The sequence below is a fragment of the Eschrichtius robustus genome, chromosome 5, assembly GCF_028021215.1.
Source record: "Eschrichtius robustus isolate mEscRob2 chromosome 5, mEscRob2.pri, whole genome shotgun sequence".
Classification (NCBI taxonomy): Eukaryota; Metazoa; Chordata; class Mammalia; order Artiodactyla; family Eschrichtiidae; genus Eschrichtius; species Eschrichtius robustus.
The window spans coordinates 906,867-929,360 of record NC_090828.1 but is presented as its reverse complement, the minus strand read 5'-3'; the positions used below and the strand labels follow the sequence as shown (position 1 = coordinate 929,360).

Below are 22,494 nucleotides of genomic sequence, written 5' to 3'. Positions count from 1 at the left end.
CACACCCCATGCAGCCCTGTGTCTTTGTGGAGGGCTGGGGCTGGCCTGGCTCCACCCCGTCGCTCACCCAGCTGGGGGCCGGGCACAGCTTTGGGCACTGGGGTGGGGCTCTGAGCAGACCCGAGGCCCGCTGCCCCATGGTGCTCACAGCCACTGGGAGAGATGGCACTCATAGGGTGACCCAGACACTGTCACACGGTAGCTGTGGTCAGCACAGGAGCTGAGAGGCCAGAGGGCCTGAAATCCCATTTTTAAAGTCCTATTTGTTCATGTGTTTCCTTCATGGTCTGTGCTGTTTGGTTCCTCCCTAGGAAACTTCTGCCTACCTTGAGGTCCTGAAGATCTGTTCCCATGTTTTCTTCTAGAAACTTTGCGGTGTCAGGTTTTATGTTGAGGTTTATGACCCACCTCCCATTGATTCTGTGCGTGGAGTCGAGAAGGGGGCAAGGTTCATTTTTATCCAGACTGATACGCGGTCTTTCCAATGTTTGTTAAATAGACTTTCCTTCCCATCTAGTTGACATGGCCCCTTTGCCAGCTGACCATAGGTGCAGGTCTCCTTCTGCCTCTCTGTTCCCTTTCGTTGCTGAATTTATCCGCCCTTCTGTCCACACCGCACTGTCTTAAGTACATCAGCTTTATAGAGAGTTTTGAAATCAAGTAGTGTGCGTTCTCCAGTTTCATTCTCCCTTTCAAAGATTGTATTTCCTATCCTAGATCTTTTGAATTTGCATATAAATTTTAGTCATCTTGTCTATTTCCTCAGAATAGCTTACTGGAATTTTGGTAGGAATTGCCCTAAATCTATATATCAAGTTAAGGACAATGGAAACTATTAAAATATTGCAAATTCTTATTCATGAACATTAATTTAGGTCTTTTAAAATTAAACTTAGCCGTGTTTCCAGTTTTCAGCGTAGAGGTCTTACACATCTTTTATTTGATGTATTCCTAGGTGTTTGGGGTTCTGTTTTATATATAAATTTATTTATTTTATTTATTTATTTTTGGCTGCATTGGGTCCTCGCTGCTGCGCGTGGGCTTTCCCCACCCCTCATCGCGGTGCGCGGGCTTCTCAGTGCGGTGGCCTCTCCTGTTGCGGAGCACAGGCTCTAGGTGAGCAGGCTTCATGTCTTGGGACTCGCGGGCTCAGTAGTTGTGGCTCGCGGGCTCAGTTGCTCCACGGCATGTGGGGCCTTCCCGGACCAGGGCTCGAACCCGTGTCCCCCGCGTTGGCAGGCAGACTCTTAAGCACCACACCACCAGGGAAGCCCCGTGTTTGGTATTTTTGATGCTACCGTAGATGGTATTTTTAAAATTTCATTTCCAATAGTGATTCTTAATATATAGATTTATAGCTAACCCTTCTCTGGAAACAAACCTAGTAGTTTCTTTGCAGATTCCTTGGGAATTTCTATGTAGACAATCAAGTTGTCTATGAATAACAACATTTTCACTCCTTCTTTTCCAGTGTTCATATCTTTTCATCGTTTTTTCCTGCCTCGTTGCACAGGTGAGGACCCTGTACCAGGTGGCTCCCGATGGGCAGCTCGGAGCCCACGGTCCGCTGGGGTCTCGCAGGCAGGGCCTCGTTCTCTGCCGGGGCCGCGCATCATGGCAGACACCGTGCTGAGCGGTGAGGCTGCAGATGACGTGGTCGGTCCCGCTCCACCACCTCCATGACCACGTTAGGGTTTCCGGAGGTGCCACATGCCGCCCACTCTCCCAGGGTCCCACCAGCACCTGCACCTGCACCTGCTGGAGGGCCCAGCTGGGCTCTGACCCCGCTCGGAACCCACAGCCTTCCGAGTCACTTACCCTCCGCACTTTGGAGGTAACAAGGCATCCAGTGAACTGCTAGCTAATGCTCCCCAGGTCTTCTTCACAGGATGTAATCAAAATGGTGAACCAGAGTGACGTTCTACAGGATGTCCCAATGATAAAGGCCCATCAGGCTTGTGTTGTGACACAGAGCGCGAGGATGAACCTGGGGCAAGATCACGAACTCACATCGTTGCCTCTTCCAAGTGAATGCAAACTGTTTCTGATCCTCCTCTCTAAAGGGGGCCGAAGAGAATGCATTTCCCAGATCAGCAGTCACATAGCACGTCCCAGAGGCTGTGCTGTCTGTTCTACTAAAGAAACCACAAAGCACAGCACCTGGGTTGCAGGGTACGGCTTGGTTCCGTTTATGTAATCCACTGCCATTCACCACAACCCCACTGGGTTTTTAATTTTTTAATTTATTTTTTAAGACACATTTTTAGAGCAGGTTTAGCTTCTTAGCAAAATTGAGAGGAAGGGTCAGAAATTTCCCATACACCCCCTACCCCCACCGGTATGTAGTCCTCCCCACTGTCGACATCCCCGACCAGCGTGGTGCATTTGCTGCAATTAATGAGCCTACACTGACACGTCATAATCATCTAAGGTTTAGAGTTTACATTAGGATTCACTCCGGGTGGTGTACATCCTATGGGTCTGGACAGATGTATAATGACATGTGTCCACCATTATAGTATCATACAGAGTATTTTCACTGCCCTAAAAATCCCCTGTGCGCCCCCCCATTCATCCCTACCCCTACCGCAAACCCTAGCAATCACTGATCTTTTTGCTGTCTCCATAGTTCTGCCTTTTCCAGAATGTCATAGAGTTGGAAGCATACAGTATGTAGCCTTTTTCAGATTGGCTTCTTTCACTTAATAATATGCACTTAAGCTTCCTCCATGTACCTTCATGGCTTGATAGCTCATTTCTTTTTAAATCTGAATAATATTCCATTGTCTGGATGGACCACAGTTTATTTATCCACTCGCCTACTGAAGGACATCTCAGTTGCTTCCAGGTTTTGGCAACTATGAGTAAAGTTGCTATAAACATCTGCATGCAGGTTTTTGTGTAGACATAAGTTTTCAGCTGCTTTGGTTAAATACTAAGGGGTGTGATTGCTAGATCATATGGTGAGAGTATGTTTAGTTTTACAAGAAACCACCACATTGTCTTCCAAAATGGCTGTACCATTTTGCATTTCCAGAAGCAACGAATGAGAGTTCCTGTTGCTCCACATCCTCGCCAGCATTTGGTGTTGTCGGCGTTCTGGATTTTGGCCATGCTAATGGGTGTACAGCGGTATCTCGTTTTAACTTGTGTTTCCCTGATGACCTATGATGTGGTGCATCTTTTCATATGCTCATTTGCCATCTGCACATTTTCTTTGGTAAGGTGTCTGTTAAGGCCATTGGCCCATTTTTTGGTCGGGTTGTTTCTTTTCTTATTGTTGAGTTTTAAGAGTTCTTTGCATATTTCAGATGACAGTCCTTTATCAGATGTGTGTTTTGCAAATTTTTTCTCCCATTATGTGGCTTGTCTTCTCATTCTCTTGATATTGTCTTTCACAGAGTGAAGGTTTTTAATTTCAGTGACATCCAGCTTATCCACTGCTTTTTTCATGCCTTTGGCGTTGTATCAAAAAGTCAATACCATACCCAAGGTTATTTGGGGAGATTTAAAGTTTTATGCTTTACATTTTGCTGTCTGATCTATTTTGAGCTCATTTTTGTTAAGGGTGTAAAGTCTGTGTCTAGACTCATTTTTTTCATGTGGATGTCCAGGGATTCCAGCACCATCTGTGGAAGAGACCACCTTGGCGCCATTGTATTGCCTTTGCTCCTCTGTCAAAGATCAGTTGACTACGCACATGGGTCTCTTTCTGGGCTCTCTATTCTCTTCCATTGATGTATTCGTCTAGTCTCTTGCCGTCTTGATTACTGTAGCTTTATAGTAAACCTTGAAGTCTGACAGTGTCGGTGCTCCGACTTTGTTCTTCTACTTTAATATTGTGTTGCCTTCTGGGTCTTTTTTCTTTCCACATAAACATTACATCAATTTGTTGATATCCACAAAATAAATTGCTGGGATTGGGATTGCATTGAATCTATAGACCAAGTTGGGAAGAACTAACATCTTGACAATACTGAGTCTTCTATCCATGAACATGAAATATCTCTCCATTTATTATTATCTTCTTTGATTTTGTTCATCAGAGTTATGTAGTTTTTCTCTAATAGATCTTGTATATATTTTGTTGGATTTATATCTAAGCACTTCATTTTTGACCCATCTGTTGCTGAGGTCATCCTGGTGAGTCACAGTCTTTGAAGGTGGCTCTAAGCCCTGATACTGCACTGGCACACAGTATGTTTTGCTGGACAATTTTGGCCATGGGAGTAGGTGGTTTTAAAGGCTTCCCCTTGGCCTTTCCTACCATTGTGGCTCTTACTCCTGCTAAGTACAGCCATCCATCCCGACATACCTCAAACAGCAAGGAAATGACCACAGGGTGGGCCTGGACACTTTGTACCCATTACAAATCAGATTGGACCAAGATAATGTCTTCTGCAGCCTCCTCTGCCTCATGGCAGGGGGTGGGGGGAGTGGGCATCATGGCATTTTTTTGTCTCCTTGTGTTAGTGTCAACTCTGGTCCTGAGTCCCACAGCCTTCAGGGAAACTCGCATGTCCTCTCCGTGGCCACAGGTCTTTCTGGAGGAGGTTCAGGGAAGTGGCTGCTACATGGACTCGCTCAGGGTCTGCAGGCCCTTCTCAGGACCCCGGGGCGTGGGCTGCAGCTCGGAATCTGAGGAGTAACGTCACTGAGAGGCAAGGAGAGTGAAGAGTAGAAAATGCCTGCTGGCTGGGACACGTGGAGGGTGAGAGGCTGCCGGCTGTCTGCAGTGAGGTGATGAGAGAATGCAGGTGGGAAGTAGGGCAGAGAGAGGAGATGGAGGGGCTGGCATCAGATGCCAGGAGGAGCCGCCTGACTTCACGTGACAGCATCAGCAGCGGCTGGTGGTGCGGCTGCGGATGCCTCCTTCATGAACTAGAAGGTGAGGATTCGGGGGTGGGCAGGGGGTCGTTCACGGAGAATGGGGGAGGGTTGAACCGCCTGTCTGCATACAAGCTTTTTCTACTTTTATGTTTTCAGGAAAAATAATCTCCCCGCAGATACACAAAAAGCAGTAGGTACCATCTCCACTGTGTACAAGCAGCGCACTGATGTATTCAAGATCAGATACCGAGATTTCATCACGCAGATCAGTGTACTACGCAGGTGGGGACCAGCTCCTGTCTCACGCGGATTCTTGGTTTTCAGAGTCTTGATGACATCATATGGATGGATCAACAACCGTCCCATGAAGTACGTGGCACCTTCATCCCAGGACCTCTGGAGACCCACTGTCCAGCACTCCCAGACTCCCACAGGGCCTTCCCTGGACAGGCTCAGGTGGTCCCAGGGGACAAAGGCCCTCCGCCCTCCCCCCACCCACTCTAGGTGAAGCCCATTCCCTTCTCCAAATGTTCCAGGAGCCTCCATGGGGCAGTGTAGCCAGACGGAGGGTGTTGAGACAGGCACTCAGCTCAGCAATTCTCGGCACCCTGGGTCTCGGTCTTCAGGAAGATGCTCTGCATGGCCGAGATCTGGTCCTTATCCTGGATGTTGAAGACCTGGAACTGCGGGTGGGGCAAGACAGAGGGGTCACGGTGACATCTGGGGGCCATGACGGGGCCCCGGGCCCAGCGTGGGACTTCATGCGCTCCCTGGCTTCTGGGCTTTCCGCCTCTGGGTCTTTGCCTGCGCAGCCCTCCCTGCAGGTGGACCTGCCCGGGGCCCTCTCCTCTGGCCCTTCCCTGGATGGGCCCGTCACAGGGGAAGCCCCATCAGGTGCTGGTTGAGAGCTCAGCGTGCATCACCCCTCCCGCTACCACCACCCCAGCCCCGTGTGCCCTGGAAGGAGGGTGGGAGTTGGCCCTGGGGGACAGGAGCTAGAGGGGGCTCTGTGGGGTGGGAGAGGGGAGGCCAAGCCCAGTTGGTTGAATCTTGGCACTCAAGGAGGGACAGCTGGCAGACAGCACCTGAACGCCCAACGGGCATGGCCGCTGCGGAGCCCCAGGCTGGGCAGGCGGGGCTCTGAGCACTCGTCCAGTGTGGGTCTGCGGGAGGTTCAGGTGAAAAAGGGGGCAGGCGCAGACGACCCTGGTTCCCAGAGACTGGCCCTGGCCTCGAGGCCACCGGTGGTTGGCGACACGCATGGCTTATCCGACCCCAGCAGGCACATCTTCCCCGACAGATGCTCTCGCTGCGCTGTCCCAAGGACTGACCTGACCCACCTTCCTCGGCTCCTGACCAGGGGTCGTGGAGCGGGCCTCCACCCGCACCCATGTGTGACCCGGCCCCGCCCTGCCCCCACCTTGTCCAGCAGGACGTCGAAGTAGGCAGTGACCCAGTAGGCGGGGTCACTGGCTGGCAGCTGCAGGAGCGCCTTGACCCCGCTGCCGATTCGCGGCGGGGGCTGCAGCCCAGGTGGGTGACACGGATGCGCAGGGAGGCCTCAGGCTGGCCGGCGAAGCGCTCCACGCGCTGGGAGAGGGCACTGAGGTCCAGGCCGGAGTCCTGCAGCAGGTTCCGCTCGGGGTACAGGAAGTGGGGCAGGTTCCTGGTGGCCAGACAGCAGAGCAGCACCACGAGCTGGCGGTACACGGCGCCCTGCAGCTCCGCCCAGCCCTCGGGCGCCGGGAAGAGCATGCGGCCCGTAGCATCACAATCTGCAGCAGGATGGCCGGGTCAGTCCCCCACCACCCTCACACCTGGCCACCTGCAGCCCACCGCCCTTACCAAAGCCGTCCCACTCCACCCTGCACCCCACCCTGGAAGCCCCCTGCCCACCCCCACCGGTCCCCATCCTTCGTGCCACCCCTGGTCCCAGCTCGAGTCCCAGCCGCTCCCTGCCTGCTGCCCCCGCCCTGGCGCCTCTCTTCTCCCCAGGGCCCCACACCAGCCTCCCAGGATGCCTCTCAGGAGATTCTGAGGCTCCTACCGATCCTCTGGGCCTTTCCCATGTGCCCCACCCTTCATCGAACTCCTACTGATGCCCTGCAGCCCTACACAAAGAGCCCTATCCTGTGGCATCGTCCCAGCCCTAGTCTGTGTGCCCAGGATGCCTGGGCCCAGAATACATCTGAAGCCACCAGGATGGACTTACCTGCCCCACCCCGCACCGGTACCTTCTCTTTCCCCGACCCTGAGCCCCCAGCCGGGGTCCCTTCCTGTCACAAGGTGCCCTGCTGCACCCTCTCTTTCCACACCCCCGTCACCCCTCATTCACTGAGGGGCTCAGGAGCCACAGCGTGCCACCCCACGGGACCCCCTCAGCAGCTGGCACCCCCTCAGGGGTGGGGCTGAAGGCCCGAGGGGGCGGTGGGTAGGGCACACGGGGACTCGCTGCAGAGCCGTCTTCCCTGCCAGCTCGGCCCCCTCTCTGACCCCGACGCCCGGTGTGGGGCAGCACCTGCAGCTCTCACCCACCGCTCACTCTGAGCGGAGACCCCAGACTCCCAGCCTCAGCTGTTTCCCCTTCACGGCCATGCGGGGTGGGGTGGATCAAGCCCGGACGGCAGGGGCATGGGGACAGAGGGGTTTCCAGGCCTGACACCAGCTGGCCAGAGTGCCCGCTCTGTGCAGCCCAACCCCACGGTCTGATTGGAGACCTGCACCCAGGCCCAGGACGGCCTCCGAGGATACCAGCCCCAGGATGGGGAGGCCGGCCTGAGGTGTCCCAGAGCCCTGAGCCTGATGGCCACACTCATGAGCTGCGGTCTCACTTCCTGGGAACCCGGAGGAGGCCTCGGAGACCTCTGACACGGAGCTCAGTCCTGGCTGTCCACCGGGGGAGCCGGCAGGAGGGTCCAACCCGGGTGCCCCTGGCCTCGGCCCCTGGTTACAGACACGGGCCCGGCGGAGGCCGAGCAGGTACGGGGCACCGCCAAGCCCCCTACGCGTACCTTCAGGTGGCCGAGGGTCAGGCCCGGGCCCTCGCCGCCTTCTCGCCAGCTCTCGTGGTTGACCCGGTCCAGGATGGAAAGGCCGTCCAGGTGATGGCCCTGGAGGGAGCCCAGCACAGCCAGCAGCCTGGTGAGCAGGTGGTCAGTGGAGACCCTGGAGCCCAGACAGACACACCATGTTCGGTCAGCACTGGGGCCTTGGCCAGGCGGCCAGGCGGCCGCATCCCCAGCTCATCCCCAAGAAAGACAGCGCCCCCCCCCCCACCCCTGTGGCCTTGCCAGGATCGAAGCTTCTGAGCCCCGTGAGACGGCGCAGACCACGACAGGGGATGGCCTGCTGCACCCGGCCCACCCCCATGTGCTTGTCGGAAAGTACACTTGATGAGCCGTCAAGTGTGAAAAGTCCACTTTCTATGTAGCTGCTCAGGCCCCAGAGCGTGGAGGGAGGCAGGGTGCCCTCAGGCATGCCTAGCCCTCTTGGTGTGGACAGGGAGGTGCCACTGTGACCGGCCCGGGGCGAAGGAGTAGCTCCTGGTCCGCGGGCAGGGGCCTGGGCGGAGCCACCCGGCCTGGCAGGGTGACGTCTCCACTGCAGGCCCCGTTTGAGAAGCCCAGCTGCCCCGTCCCCGGCAGCTGCACACTCGGAATCTGGCCCTCCAGCAGGGCTCAGAGCTCGGGCACTGCACACCAGCGGCACTCGCTGAGCGGACCAGAGGGACGGGAACTGAGGACGGTGCCCTGCGGGCTCCCCTCTCTGAGGGTCTCAATACTGGACGGCCATTGGCTGCGTGCCCTGAGTCTGTGGCGGACGGGGCACAGGAAAGGCAATTCCCCATTTACTTGTGAAAGTGACTGCCCAGCTCACCCCTTCCCTTTCCTCTGTGGGCAGTGGGCAGCCTGGACACGCCACTACTCTGCAGAGGTGGCTCAGCTGGGGAGCCCTGGGGGCAGGGCTTGCAGGCTCTCTGCTGGGACTCCGCTAGGGCAGAAAACCACAGGAGGGCACAACCAGCTTATCGCTTCCAAGAATCAACTTGACTGTAAGGGCAACCCCTGCAGACTGCAACCGTGTCACGTTCCTAACAGTGTCACCCCAGGCATGAGAGCTGGCGGGTGAGTTACCCTGGACAAACCACAGTGACCTTGCACGCAAGCTGCTGGTATCAGGTCTGGAGGGGACTCAGTCCCCAGCCCTTGGTTCGAGTTGTCCAGGGGAGCTCAGCCTCTGCCCCATGCCCCCCACCTCCCCTCACAGACGTGGACGCGGGGGCTCCCCTTCCCTGCAGGCAGGCTACTGGGGAGGAGACCGGGGACCCAAGGAGGGGCTGCTGGGGCTCCAGGGCTGGGCAGGGGAGGGGCATCTGCAGCTAGACACCCCAGGTGGGGGCCTCAGGGCCGGGACACACATCTGGGAAGGGCAATCCGGATGGAGGACGCTAGCAAAACCCCAGTGATAATTCCTCTCCTTAGACTCTGACCACCCTCGCTGCATGGGGACCCCTCCCAGCTGCCCCAGGAAGCCCTGTGGCCCTGGACAAGTCCCCTGACCCGTTTGCCGCTTTCCCACCTGAATTGAAGGCACTGGGCTGGGTGGTGAAGGGTCCCGTCCAGGGCAACCCTCTATACTTCCGAGTCCCTCCTTGCTGCCTGACAGACACCCCCCCCCAACCCCGTCCCAGGGCACAGAGGGCACATCTCCCCCCTCCCCGCAGCTCCGAGAGCCGTGAAGCTGGCAGCAGGGAGCGGGCATTCTGGTCGGATGCCAAATTCCCCGAGACCCCAGTGATAGCAGCGTTGTACAGGTGCCAGGGCAGAGGCGGGCGGGGGACCCCGTAGGTCCTCCTGCCTGGAGTGCGGGAGCAGCGGGATGACGGCCCCTCCCTGCCGGCTCCCCAGGACCCCACAGACCCGGGAGGGGCGTCCTGCCTCCAATGCTCAGCTGGCCGGAACCAGGGCCACCTCTTGGCGGATGATCTTTCCAGGCCGCCCTCGGGGAAGCCGGGCACCAGCCGGGCCCCCTCCAGAGCGGGCACCCTGAGCTTCCTCTGCACCATGGGCACCACGTTGAAGTGGATCGTTCTCCAGCTGCTGGACACCAGCAGGGACGGGCCGAGCTGCTCTTCCCTCAGGCTGTCTGCACTCAGAGAGCCTGCAACGAGCCACCCGCCGTGCCAGCCCCTCTTCCATGCCAGCCTCCACCTGCGCAGTCCACGGCCCTCCTGCCCGCTCAGCCATGCCACCCTCCCCTACCTGAAGCCTGCGGCTCCTCCGGCCCACCCCACCCCTCACCCGCACCCAGGCCTGCATCCTTCTGGAACCTGAGGCAGGCACAGGGCTGACGGAGCCCCCAAGTCCCTGCACGGCTGGGGTTTTTTGTTTTTTGTTAAATTTATTTATTTTGGCTGCGTTGGGTCTTTGTCGCTGCTCACGGGCTTTCTCTAGTTGCGGCGAGCGGGGGCTCCTCTTCGTTGCACTGCGCGGGCTTCTCACCGCGATGGCTTCTCTTGTTGCGGAGCACGGGCTCTAGGCGCACGGGCTCAGTAGTTGTGGCTCGCGGGCTCTAGAGCACAGGCTCAGGAGTTGTGGCGCCCAGGCTTAGCTGCTCTGCGGCACGTGGCATCTTCCCGGACCAGGGCTCGACCCCGTGTCCCCTGCACTGGCAGGCGGATTCCTAACCGCTACGCCCCCAGGGGAGCCCTGCACGGCTGTCACGCAGGCTGCGTCGTGTCCCCTAGAATTCCTGTGCAGAAGCCCCAAACCCCAGCACCTCGGGCTGTGACTGTATTTGGACACAAGGCCCCTCGAGAGGGGGTTAAGGTGCGCTGAGGCCGTGAGGGTGGGCCTGACCCCGTGAGGCTGTCCTTATAGAACAGACGTTGGGGATCTGCACGCACAGAAAAGCCCACCTGAGGACGCGGTCAGAGGGCAGATCTCTAAGCCCAGGAGGGCCCTTCGGGAAGCCAGCCCCCTGACACCTTGACCTTGCACCTCTGGCCTCCAGAACTTTGAGGAAATACGTTTCTGTCGTTTAAGCCGCCCAGCGTCTGGTATTTGCCGCGTGGCCCCCGTGCTAGCACGGTGCGGATGCTGTTCGGCTCCGCAGCTCCGCAGCCCCGGGGAGACGGCGGCACCGGCCCCGAGGTTTCCCTTGGCGGGTGCCCAGGTCAGCAGCGTCCTCACCCTCCTCGCCCCGCCCCCCGAGGCCTGCGCCTCCCCAGGCCTGCCCGTGCCCGCCCGCTGCTCCAGGCCTGGGCCCAGGGCCCCGGCCGCCCAGGCTGCCTCTCCTCGCGGCCGCCCTCTCTGCGGGAGGAGAGGCCTGGCTCAGGGGGGAGCAGCTCTGCAGGGCAGGGTCTCGCCGACAGTGGTCCCCAGGCACTGCCTCACGGCTGGGTGCGAAGGCCCTCACCTGCCTGACCCCGGGGTGGGGCGGCCCCACAGGGAGGGGCCGGGTGCTTCCCGCAGGTCCCCCCTCCAGGACCCCCAAGGCCCCAGGCAGCTCTGAGACCCGCAGCTCTCTGCTGGAGCAAGGTTTCTAACCCTTCTCTCTAAGTGGCTGGTTTCTGAGGCTGCACCCACTGCCTCCACACACCCCAGTGCCTCCTCAGGCCTCTGGAAGCGTCTCGGGGGTGCCCTTGTTGCCCCAGCACTTCTTTCCTGGGCCCGTGCCCAGTGGGTCGTAGAAGGCCCTCTGCAGAGGACAGCCCTGGCTGCTGGGCCACCTTGCCCGGCGGGGTTTGGAAGTCAAGCCCCACCCTCCCAGCAGCCTGTAGCCAGTGAGGGTCCTCTGGGGATAGGGGGCAGCCTCTGTGGGCACTTGAGCTCCAGAGCCCGGGAGGGTCAGGCTGAGGCTGGACTTCTGCTGATCAGACCTGCTTGCTCCTTCCCGCCCCCTCCTGCTCCTCGAGGTGTCCCCGAGAGCCCCGGGGTGGTCCGTGCATGAGAGCCCCCATCTCAGGCGCAGCCCGCGGCACACCTCGTAAGAAGGGCCGTGGAGGTGAAGGTCAGGGCCAGGCCCCAGGGCTGAACGCACAGTGTCCCTGCAGGCCTAGGTGGGGAGGAGCTGGCCGGGTTTGCCCTCATCCAGGAGGGGGCCCTGGATTCCACTGGACACCCCAGGCCTTGCACGAGAACTTTCTCCTCCTGCTACTGCGGACAACACATTCGAGCTGACGTCCTTCCCACTCCCTCCCCCGTTCCCGGACTCAGACCCCATGGGGCCCAGCCCAGCACCCACTCCCCAGACCACCCAGGAAGGGCTGCTCCATGGGGTGGTGGGGCTGGGGAGATGAGGGCCCTCTGGCATGACCAGGGTCCTCTGGTCTCCTGCGTCAGGTATCCCTTCCCCCAAACAAATGAACACCACCGAGAGAGGAGGGCGGGCTGAGCGGGCATCTCTCAGGGGGCCGGGAGGGGCACGTACATGAGACCCTGATGAACAGCGGCCCCCTGCCCTCCCCAGCACTGCCCAGAGAGGGTGCCTGGGACAGAGGTCAGGGGGCCGACCAGCTGGGGCTTGAATGGCACGTCATCACGTCCCAAAGGGAGTCCCCAACATGTGCCTTAGATAGCAGTCTCCGCAGCTAGTGAGCCTGGGAGCCGGTTCCCCACCGTCCTACAGCCTGCGCTGCCTGCCCTGGGCCACCCACCGCCCTGGGGGTCCTGCAGGGAGGAGCCCGCCCCCCGGTACGCAGGCCCCTTCTCAACAATCTCCTGCAGGGCGGCTCTTGGGCCACCTCCTGGGACCCAGCCCAGAGCAGGTCCCGGCCCTGCCACACCTGGGCCACTCTGTTCCCCACAGAGGCCTCAGTCTCCCCATCAGTTAAGGGAAGAAAGGGCCTCAGTGATCCCCGGCCCCTCCCAGTTCAATGTCTGAGGCACCTGTCATGCAAAGCCACCATGGGCAGTTTCATTTCCTTATCTACCTTTGGTCACACGTTTTGTTCACAGAAAGGTGGCTCGGAAGGCAGCCGGCCACACCTGCCACTGTCCCAGCCACTCCCCACCTCAGCCCCCCTGGTCTCACCAGTTCCCAGGGTGGCGGCAGCCTGAGCCCTGTCACCTGGGGCACTGCTTCCCTTTTAAGGCAAGTGTCAGGAAACAGTGCCTGGAACTTCCCTGCGGGCCCAGAGAAGTTAGGCCTGGGTGTGGCTTCCAGCAGGAAGAGGACGGCGGGGACCTAGGGGATGGGAAGGAGGGGCCTGGCCGGTCAGACTGAGAGCTCACCCCAACCGGTGGGTCCGTCTCCAGGCCTGGAGGTGACAGGGCCGGGAGGGACAGGAGAAGAGAGAAAGACCCCTGCCGAGCTGCCTGCGGTCACTGTAAGACTCAGAGGATGACCGGATAGGCTGTCGGCGGGGCCAGGCTCAGGAGCTCCCCGTGATGGGCTGTGGCCGCCCCACAAGGGCACTTTCGTCATCAGCCCCCAGAGGGTGGTCACCTGCCCCAGGTCACCGGGCAGGTCTGGGGGGGGTCCGGGGCTGGCAGCCACCCCTTCTGGGGTTGGGGTCCCTCACATCAGCCTGCAGACACATGCCGGGCTTCCCCAGAACCCACAGGAAGCAGTCTGGGGAAAGGTTAGTCCTCCGGGCCCTACAGCACCAAGTGGGCCCGAGCCTGGACGTGCAGCCAGACCTGAGCTCCAGGGCAGCTCACCGTCCCTCAGGCGGGCTGACCACCCCCACCTGCTGACCTCACGGCAGATGTGAGGGCCACACATATACCAGGTGGCAACCACCATTGCCACATGCCTGTCCCCTCCCAAGGGAAGCAGGACATTCTGTTTTGGTTCCCAGCCCTGCCGCCTTTGCCCTGACCCTCAGGAGGATGGGCTGCATCACCCAGGGTCCCCGCCCTGCTGGGCCCGGCACAGGCTGGCCCGTTCTTCCAACACCCTCGAGGTCCCGGCAGCCCCGGCGGGAAGGAAGCCCATAACTTCTGGGTCTGCCAGGAGCACTGCCCACGCCGGCGCTCGCCACCCACCGGATCAATCGACAAGGCAACCAGGGGAGAGACTGAGGCCAGAGCCCTGGCTCACTTGAAAGTTTCCGGCCACAGAACCCACTCAGGGCCAAGAGGCCAATTAGCGACTGAGCCACACATTGAAACAGACCTGTGCACATGTGCACATATGCGCACACACTGACACATATACTCACACGTGTGCACACGCACAGGTGTACGCACACATGCGTTCACTATCCTGCAGTCGCACACATGTGCATACGGAGGAATCACACGCCCGCGCACACAAGCACGCGTGCATGGAGTGATCTGGGCTGCACGTGGCGTGAAGAGGCCGTGGCGCTTGCGGTTCACGACGGCCACCACCAGAAGGTCCTTGGGGACCTGCAGGACCTCGCTGGGCACGATGTGGCCACGGCACTGGGCGCTGCCCTCCGGGGGGTGTTGAAGACATCGTCTGTCATCCACCGCTCCAGGCCGGGCCCTTCCCCGGGGACGCCCGGGCGGCAGCAACCAGACCGGCCCTGCCTCGGCAGCCCTCACCTCCTCAATCACGAGGGCCTCTGCGTCCACCCACTGGGGCACCTCCGTGAGGGGCGCAGGGCAAACCGGAAGGCCTCCAGGCCCCGGGAGTAGTCCACGAGGAGGCGGGGGTCCAGGGCACGCACCTGTTCCAGCACCGAGAGCAGCACGTCCTCAGCTCGCTGGAAGTCCCGGGCCCGGGGCGCCCCCCGCGAGCGGATGGCCTACGGGTAGTGGTGCCACAGGGGCACCTGCACAGCCATGGCTGCGGCCAGGGCTGAGGGCGCAGCCTGCACAGACCGCTCTGAGGCCGGCTTTGCAGACAGGCTGGGAAGAGGCGCCTGCCCCGGTGAGCAGCAGGTCCGCAGGTGGGGCCACAGGTGCCCACGGGTGACTGGCAGGCGGGCCGGGTGCAGCGGGTTAAATGGCTGAACTGGGCCCAGGCCTCTGAAGTGAGGGTGAGTCAGTCACCAACAATTAGGAATGTCACAGGAGCATTGGGCAGGGGGCGGGGCCTGGCTCCTCCCTTCTGTCACACAGACCCCGCCTTAGGCCCGAGGCACATTCAGGCTCAGGACTTCGCCCCTCCTGGGCCTGGCCTCCCCGCTGCTGTGCTGTCCCTGGTGCCCCCCTTTCCACCCTCATCCCAGTAGCAGCAGCCACGGGGTCTCTGTGACGTTGGGGCCAAAAGTGGGTGGGACACGTGGCATCCTCACTGCTCAGATGAGAAAGGTAAGGCAGGGCGATGGCTGCCCGAGACCCCACAGTGGGTCAGGCCGGGGCTGTTTCCACAGCAACCTGGATAGCCCCTCAGGCACCTGTGCCCTCATAAAGCAGCAGCCTCAAACCTGGTGCCCTCCCAAGTGCCGGTGAGTATCCTGCTACCTCCCCCTGCAGGGTGTGTGTCCGGCCCCTGGCCCCCAGCCCCAGGCCCTCGGACCCTGGAGGTGCCCGCCTCCCACCCTGCCTGCCCTTCCGCCTGAGAGGGGCTGTCACCACCTGAGCCTGGAGCTGGACCCAGCCTGGTTCCGGGGACAGTCTCCTTGGGACCGCCCGGCCGGGCTGGGAAGCCTCGCCCTGCCGCCCCCTCCAGCACCTGCCCAGCCGTCTGCCACGGCCCCTCTGTCTCTATGGGACTCTGACCTGCAGGGAGGGGGCACTGCTGCAGAGGAACTGGGGTCCCTCCTTCCTGACCCTGACCCTCGGGCATGGGGCCCTGTCTGCACCTTGGCTCCACTGCCTGTGATTCGATGGCTCTCACATTCCTCCAGCTTCACTTTCCAAGGAATCTCACAATTCTCCTGAATTTGCCCAGGAGACCTGGCGACACTTTGTGTACCCAAAGCGCCAAGGGGCTCTGAGCCTAGAGGAAGGCCCAGCTCCACGCCCAACGGGCCCCACTAGGTATCTGCTCCCGGCTCAGGGGTAGCCCTGTGTCCGGGGAGCGCTCCTCTCTTGGCCCCTGGAGCCCCCTCCCCCCGGCCGGGGACATTGAAGTTCCTGAGGCTGGCCGTCCACTCTCCCTCCTGTGTGGGCTCCTCTCCCTTGCCGTGTGTGTCCATCATCGCCCTTTGCTGACACCCCTGCTCCTGTGGCCCCAGGACCAGGCCCATCTGCCCTCAGACGTCTCAGGCATCTTGTACCCAGCAAGCTCAACATGCGTCTCCAGTCTGCCCCCAGAGGGTTCTCCCACCCCCCGCTCCCATCTCGAGGTCACCTGCGTCTGCCCAGTTAGTCCTGGATCTGCTCGCCCCTCCCTGCGTGCACACCTCCACCCATAGCCACCCCTCCTCAGCCCCACGACGCTCCTCCCCGGGCCTCCCAGCCACGGCCCTGAGCCTCCAGAGCCTGCCCACCCAAGGGGAAGAAATCCGACCCCACCGCTTGCCTCTGGTGTCATCCGTCTCCGTACTTGCATGCCCACAGGGCTCTCTTCCTCCCCTGGCCTGACAGCAGGCCCTGCCTGGCTGACCCCTGACCCCTCCTGTGGCACACTGGTCCCCTGCCAGTTTCTTGCTGCCCCACCCCAGGCCCCTCTGCACACGCTTCCCCCATGCCCTGCCCCTGCCCGCTGCCCTCCTGTGCTTTCCCAGACCTCAGCTCTGATCGGAGCCCTGATGAGCCAGGCCACGTCCTTTCCCCTGCAGCCCCTGGACGGGTGGTAAATGCCCCCAACACATGGTAAGCTCCATGCGGCTGGGGCAGGGTGGACCTCCTCATTGTACGCCAGGGTGGGCACAGAGGCTGGCATGCAGCAGGCACAATGAGTGGAGGCCCCAGGAAAGCTGGATGTGAGCTCCGCCTGGACCTGCCAGGACCCAGCCGGGAGAGCGGGGAGAGAGACGAGAGAGTCGGGGCCGAGGGCGGAGGGGAAGCAGGCGCCCACCCCAGCCGGCCAAGCAGCATTAGACCACGGAGGAGCCACGTACCTCGGGCCACAGCCGCCAGGACCACAGCGCTGGGACCCCAGCGGGGAGGAGCAGGGAGTGAGGGGAGGATCGGACGTGCTCAGCGTCGCGGGCGGATCTGAAGAGCTCCCCGTGGGCCTTGGCGGCCCTGGGCGGGCGGGCCTGCGCGTGTCTGCATTGCTTCCATCTCAGTGTAGCTCAGGGCAGCGCGGGAGCCTGTATTTCAGGAGCTCCCAGAGGTGCTGGGAAAGGGGTCACGCATTCCACCTGAACAGGCTCGTGAAATGAATCCTGGGAGCACAATGGCAGCCCCCGCGAGGGCTCGGCACAGGTGAGGGACAATCCAGGTGGCGAGGGGCTTGCCCCTGGAAGGACACAGGTGGCGGCCCTGCCCTGGCTGCCCTCCAGAGCAGCCTCCCGGTTGGCCGGCGTCAGACGGAGGAGAGGACTCTGGCCTCGGCGTGGCCTCGCTCCGCCCTGGCCCCTCGGTTCCCGGCTCATCTGGGCCGCATCCCACGTCGCCCGCTGTCCCCCGTTACTGGACGTCAGACTCGTGCACAGTGATGCCCCTGGGGCTGGAGCCCCTGGATCCCAGTGATTTCCTGGGAAAGCATTTCCCCCGGGTTACAGGACGTGAGCCCTTGCAGCCAGGATCTGTCCCCGCTCCTGGTCCCCGTGGCCCAGGGGCTGTCCTCCTGACCACCCATCACCACCCCGCGGGCCTGCTTCTCAGCACGGCAGCCTCTCCCCTCTTCCCTGGCATGGGGGAGGCGGAGGGTGTGGAGGCTGCTACCCGCTAGGAGGGGCCCCGGGGCAGAGGGGAGGCAGGCTGCCCCCGGGGAGGCGGCCACCCAGCCTGCTGCCTTTTCTCACAGGGACCCAGCTCTCAGCGTGCGCCCAGCTCTGACGTAAACACGCAGGGAGCCTGCAGGACTAGGTGTGGAAGGAGGTGATGGGACAATCGACCCCAAGGTTGATGGAGACGCCTGGGGAGGCACTCGGGTCGGTTTCTGCACAACATGCAAGATGCACGTGTGGTGTCAGGGGGCAGGGGGGCGCAGGCCGGGATGTGAGGATCAATCTCTCCAATGGGGGCTGCGGAGGGGAGCCTCGAGGAGGTGAGCCATCCAGGCGCTTGTGAACACTCGGGCCGCCCAAAGAGAAGCAGGCATGTGGCCGACCAGCAGGGTCACCGGGAAGGTAACCCCCCCCCACCAGGTGGGGAGCAGACAGCTGAGCCACGAAGCTTTCCAAGGCGGAAGGAAGCCAGGGGTGGCCACAGCCCAGGACGGGGCGGGCCGGGGTCTATGGGGAGAGGGGGGTCCCAAGGGCCTCGGCACAGGGGTGGGGAGGAGGGGGGGTGAGAAAGGGGCTCAGGGCCGACGTTCTCTCAGGCCCAGGGAGCAGCCACATGGTCACCTGGTGTCATGCAGGGTGACCCAGCTCTGTCGTACAGGCCCAGTCAGTCAGCCCAGGGCCAGACCGGCGTCACCCCAACCCTCCCCTAGAATGCGGCATCTGTTGCACAGCCCGGACCAAAGAAGCTACTAGAGCTCCTTTGAAGCTGCCAGGTGGGGGAGAAGAATTTGATCCCCAGGTGCTGCAGGCAGATTTGGGTCGTTTTTGTTTTTCTTTTTGATATGTTTTTATTGTGACCAAAAAACATAACATAAAATTTACCATCTTAACAATTTTTAAGTGTAAATTCAGTGACATTAAAAATATTCACACCGTGCCACCAAGATCACCATCCATCTCCAGAACTCTTCTTCTTCCCAAACTGACACTCGGTCCCCCTTAAACACTCACTCCCCCTCCCCTTCCCCCAGACCCTGGTAAACCCCATTCTACAGTCTGTCTCTATGAATTTGACTGCTTTAAGGACCACATATGAATGCGATCATAGAGCGTTTGTCTTTTTGTGGCTGGCTTATTTCACTTAGCACAGTGTCTTCAAGGTTCACGTATGCTGTAGCCTGTGTCAGTACTTCACCCCTTCTGGCTGAACAATGTTCCATTGTATGCACAGACCACATTTTGCTTATGCATGCATCTATCAATGAACACTTGGCTGTTGTGAAGAACACTGCTATGAACACGAGGGTACAAATATCTCTTTGAGACCCTGCTGTCAATTCTTTTGGGTTTATACCCAGAGGTGGAATTGCTGGATCACGTGGTAATTCTATGTTTAATTTTTTGAGGACGCTAGCATCTGCACCACTTTTTATTCCCACCAACAATGCACAAGGATTTTGATTTCTCCACATCCTTGCCAATACTTGTTATTTTCTGGGGCTTTTGGTTTGTTTGTTTGGTTGGTTGGTTGGTTGGTTTTTTTTTGGCCATGCTGTACGGCCTGTGGGATCTTAGTTCCCCGACCAGGGATCGAACCTGGGCCCTCAGCAGTGAGAGCATGGAGTCCTAACCACTGGACCACCAGGGAAGTCCCTCCTGGGGTTTTTTGATAGTGGCCATCCTAATGGGTGTGAGGTGATATCTCATTGTGGTTTTGATTTGCATTTCCATAACGGTTAGTGATGTTGAGCATCTTTTCATGGAGTTATTGGCATTTATATGTCTTCTTTAGAGAGATGTTTATTCAAGGCCTTTGCCCATTTTAAAATAGAGTTGTTTGGAGTTTGCTGTTGTTGAGTTGTAGGAGTTCTTCGTGTATTCTGGACATTAATTCCGATACCAGGTATATGATTTGCAAATATTTTCTCCCATCCTGAGGGTTGCCTTTTCACTCTCTTGATAGCTTCTTTGATGCACAGTTTTTAATTTATCCAGTTTATTATTTTTGGTTTTGTTGTTGCCTGTGCTTTCGGTATCATATCCAAGAAATCATTGCCAAATCCAAGGCCACGAAGATTTTCCCCTACGTCTCAGCTCTGACGATGAGGACTTTCGTGGCAGGGTTTTAATGCCCCGATAGCCCCACACCTCCCAGGTGCCCCAGGTGGAGGCACCCTCCCCCGGGCTCCTGTCTTCGCCGTGATGTAGAGTCTGGTGCTCCGCTGTACCCACCACACGAGAGCAGGTGCCGGGGGGCAGGGTCCATGCGTCACCCCTGCAGCCTCTCACCCCCCACTGTCCGAGCACCCCCCCCTTTGAGCCCCCCAGGTAGGAACTCTCCCCAGAGGGCAGGGTCACACTCTTCAACCCCCGAGCCCAGCTCCCTGGGGGCAGACGAGGCCCAGCCTCCGGGCAGCAGGCAGTGCTGAGCCTGCCCCTTCCCCAGCCCCCTCCCCAGCTCCCCAGATGCTCAGTCCTTGGGGCCCACAGGGGTCCAGGGCTCAAGGAGCTAGAGGCAGCCTTGGGTGCCAGGCAGGTGCCCCAGCCATGGCGGTCAGAATCTGGACCTCAGCTTGGCGCCTTCGGAAGCCAGAAGTCACCACTAATCCAGAGGGGCCATGGTCAGATGGCCTTGTCCCCCTTCCCCCAGAACTGTCCGGTGAGCCCCGCAGCAGCCCCGGATGCCCAGCAGGGCTGTGTCTGGCCAAGAGCCCGGCCTGTCCCTGCGTGGGGCATGCTCGTGGCTCTCCCCACGGGTGGTGGGGAGGGGGTGGGGGCAGCCTGAGGACACCAGGAGGAGACAGAGGGCACGCGTTTCTCGGGGAGAGCTTCCTTTAAGCAACGGCACCGCCGTCGTGAAGTTCGGTTCTGAGGAAGTGGCCTGGGCCCCGCCAGTCTCGCCCCTGGCACCCCTGGGGACAGATATGCTGACCCACTAAGTGTCCACCCTCACTGCTGGTCCCTTCTGGCCTTGCCCGGCAGGCCACCTCTATCTCCTGAGCCGCCGCAGAAGAGCCCAGGTCTCTGGGAGTCTGGGGACCACCGCCATCCCAAGGGCCCCGAACTGGCCTCCTTTTATTAGGGGGGCTGTCACTCCCGGCTGCAGGGCCCGCCTCCTGAGGCTGCCCGTTTCCAAGAGGGACTCCTGTCGGCATTAGCCCGGCTGGGAAAGGTCCAGATTTGAAGGAGGATCCCCTGAGGGCAGCGAGTGGGGAGGGAACACTGGGGTGCCAGACTCACTGCAGAGGCCAAGGCTGGGGAGGACAGAGCTCTGGGTCTGCAGGGACAGCCCCGATCCCCCCCTTCTCCTCACCCATCACCACCCCCGACGGGTCAGCTGTTGCCAATGTTCTGTGTGGTTCCGGGGAGGCTCAGGTGAGGGAGAAGTGAACTTCCCGTGGCAAGTATGAAATGCACAACCCATGGGGCAGGTCACCCTGAAAGGGCTCCAGAGGGAAACCAGATTCCAGAAGGCGCATCCAAGGGCGAGTTAGGAAGACGGGGGTCTCCTCTGGTCCTTGGGCAGGTGACCTCCCCTCCGCAGGCTCAGTCTGCCCACCTGTTACACGGCATTGCCCTACTGAACTCAAGTTCCTTTGCAAATGCTCGGAAAAGAGTCATAGTTTATGAGTCTCAATCAGGAAGGACCCGTGGTCTGCACGCCTCCTCTACCTGGTGTGTGGCCACCAAGCACACAACTCCTCCTGGGGCAGCTGCCCAGTGGAGGGCTGAGGGTCCTTCCCTGCAGGGCTCGGGGCCTGGGGGAGAGGCCGGTTGCCCGGGTGTGGTCGCTCACGTGGAGGGCTTCACCCAGCGCCTCTCCAGGTCTCCTGGGGAACGGCTTCTGGACAACAGCGCTCCTTAGTCCCCATGGCAACGGGGCCTGCACTCCTGTTTCCAGGGAAAACCAGCCCTCAGCGTCGCGGTTGCCGCAGCAACGCCTACGGGCTCAGTCAGCCACACTGTCCCGCCAACCCAGAGAGGGCAGCTGGGCGCCCAGGACAGAGGAGCCAGGTGCTGCCCAGGTGCGGGGTCGGCGCACAGAAGGAGGTCCTGGCCCGGCCAGGGTCCCAGGAGGAAACTCACCGGCAGCAGAGTCCCTGCTTTCCCTTGGGTCCTGTGCCCCAGCCCACGATGAGTTCCGCCTCCAGCGAGCCTGGCAACGGGGGCTCTGCCGAGCGGTCCCAGCCGGGGCTGGACACTGTGATCCAGGTCAGTGGCGTGGCTGTCCTCCGGCACCCTGCTGGGAGCAGGCCCCCAAGGGCACCCTGCTGGGAGCAGGCCCCAAGGGCACCCTGCTGGGAGCAGGCCCCCAAGGGCACCCTGCTGGGAGCAGGCCCCAAGGGCACCTTGCTGGGAGCAGGCCCCAAGGGCACCTTGGGAGGGAAAGGACCCTGCACAGAGAGGCCACACCCCCCGGCTCCAAGGGGCACCTTCCACGTGTTCACGTGGTCAGCATGAGCACCACACGAGTGTGCACACACACACACAGGCGCCCTTACACACAGGTGCCCTTACACACAGGCGCACACACACATACACACACAGGCGCACACACGTGCAGACTCTGCTCGGGACAGGAGCCTGGGGAGAGACTGAACTGGGGGCCGGGGACCCGCGCCCCAGGCCCAGCCTCCCTGCTCCGCGCTGTGTGGGCTCGGGCTGTCAGCCCCCCTCTCTGGGCCTCAGGCTTGCTGCCTGCACGCTGGGGGTGGGGCAGGGAGGACCCTCCCACCCCGACCTTCTGGGGTCTAGTTCACTACTGCCTTGGGGCCAGGTGTGGGAATCAGCGGGGGCTTCCCTGGAGAGGCGTGCACCCGTGGGGGTGGTCCATGCCCAGTGTCTATTCTGTGAGCTCCAGAAGTGCTGGTTCAGTTTTCCTTCACAACACCCACCTGCATAACAAAAACAGCAGCTACAACGGTAACTACTGGGAATTACCCCACGCCCCCTCCTCATCACTC

The 22,494-nt window shown here is 60.4% G+C and overlaps 1 protein-coding gene across 1 annotated transcript; it reads right to left on the bottom strand.

Annotated features, from left to right (window-relative positions):
• Positions 1-4,570: 4,570 nt before the first annotated feature.
• On the bottom strand, positions 4,571-20,685 carry MAB21L4 (mab-21 like 4). The gene is given in 13 exon segments (XM_068545404.1): positions 4,571-4,638; positions 5,438-5,513; positions 6,251-6,357; positions 6,360-6,587; positions 6,590-6,605; positions 7,842-8,031; positions 9,801-9,990; positions 14,123-14,242; positions 14,245-14,336; positions 14,338-14,392; positions 14,395-14,718; positions 19,618-19,752; positions 20,484-20,685. Coding segments are annotated over 13 exon segments (1,803 nt in total).
• Between the last annotated feature and the right edge of the window lie 1,809 nt (positions 20,686-22,494).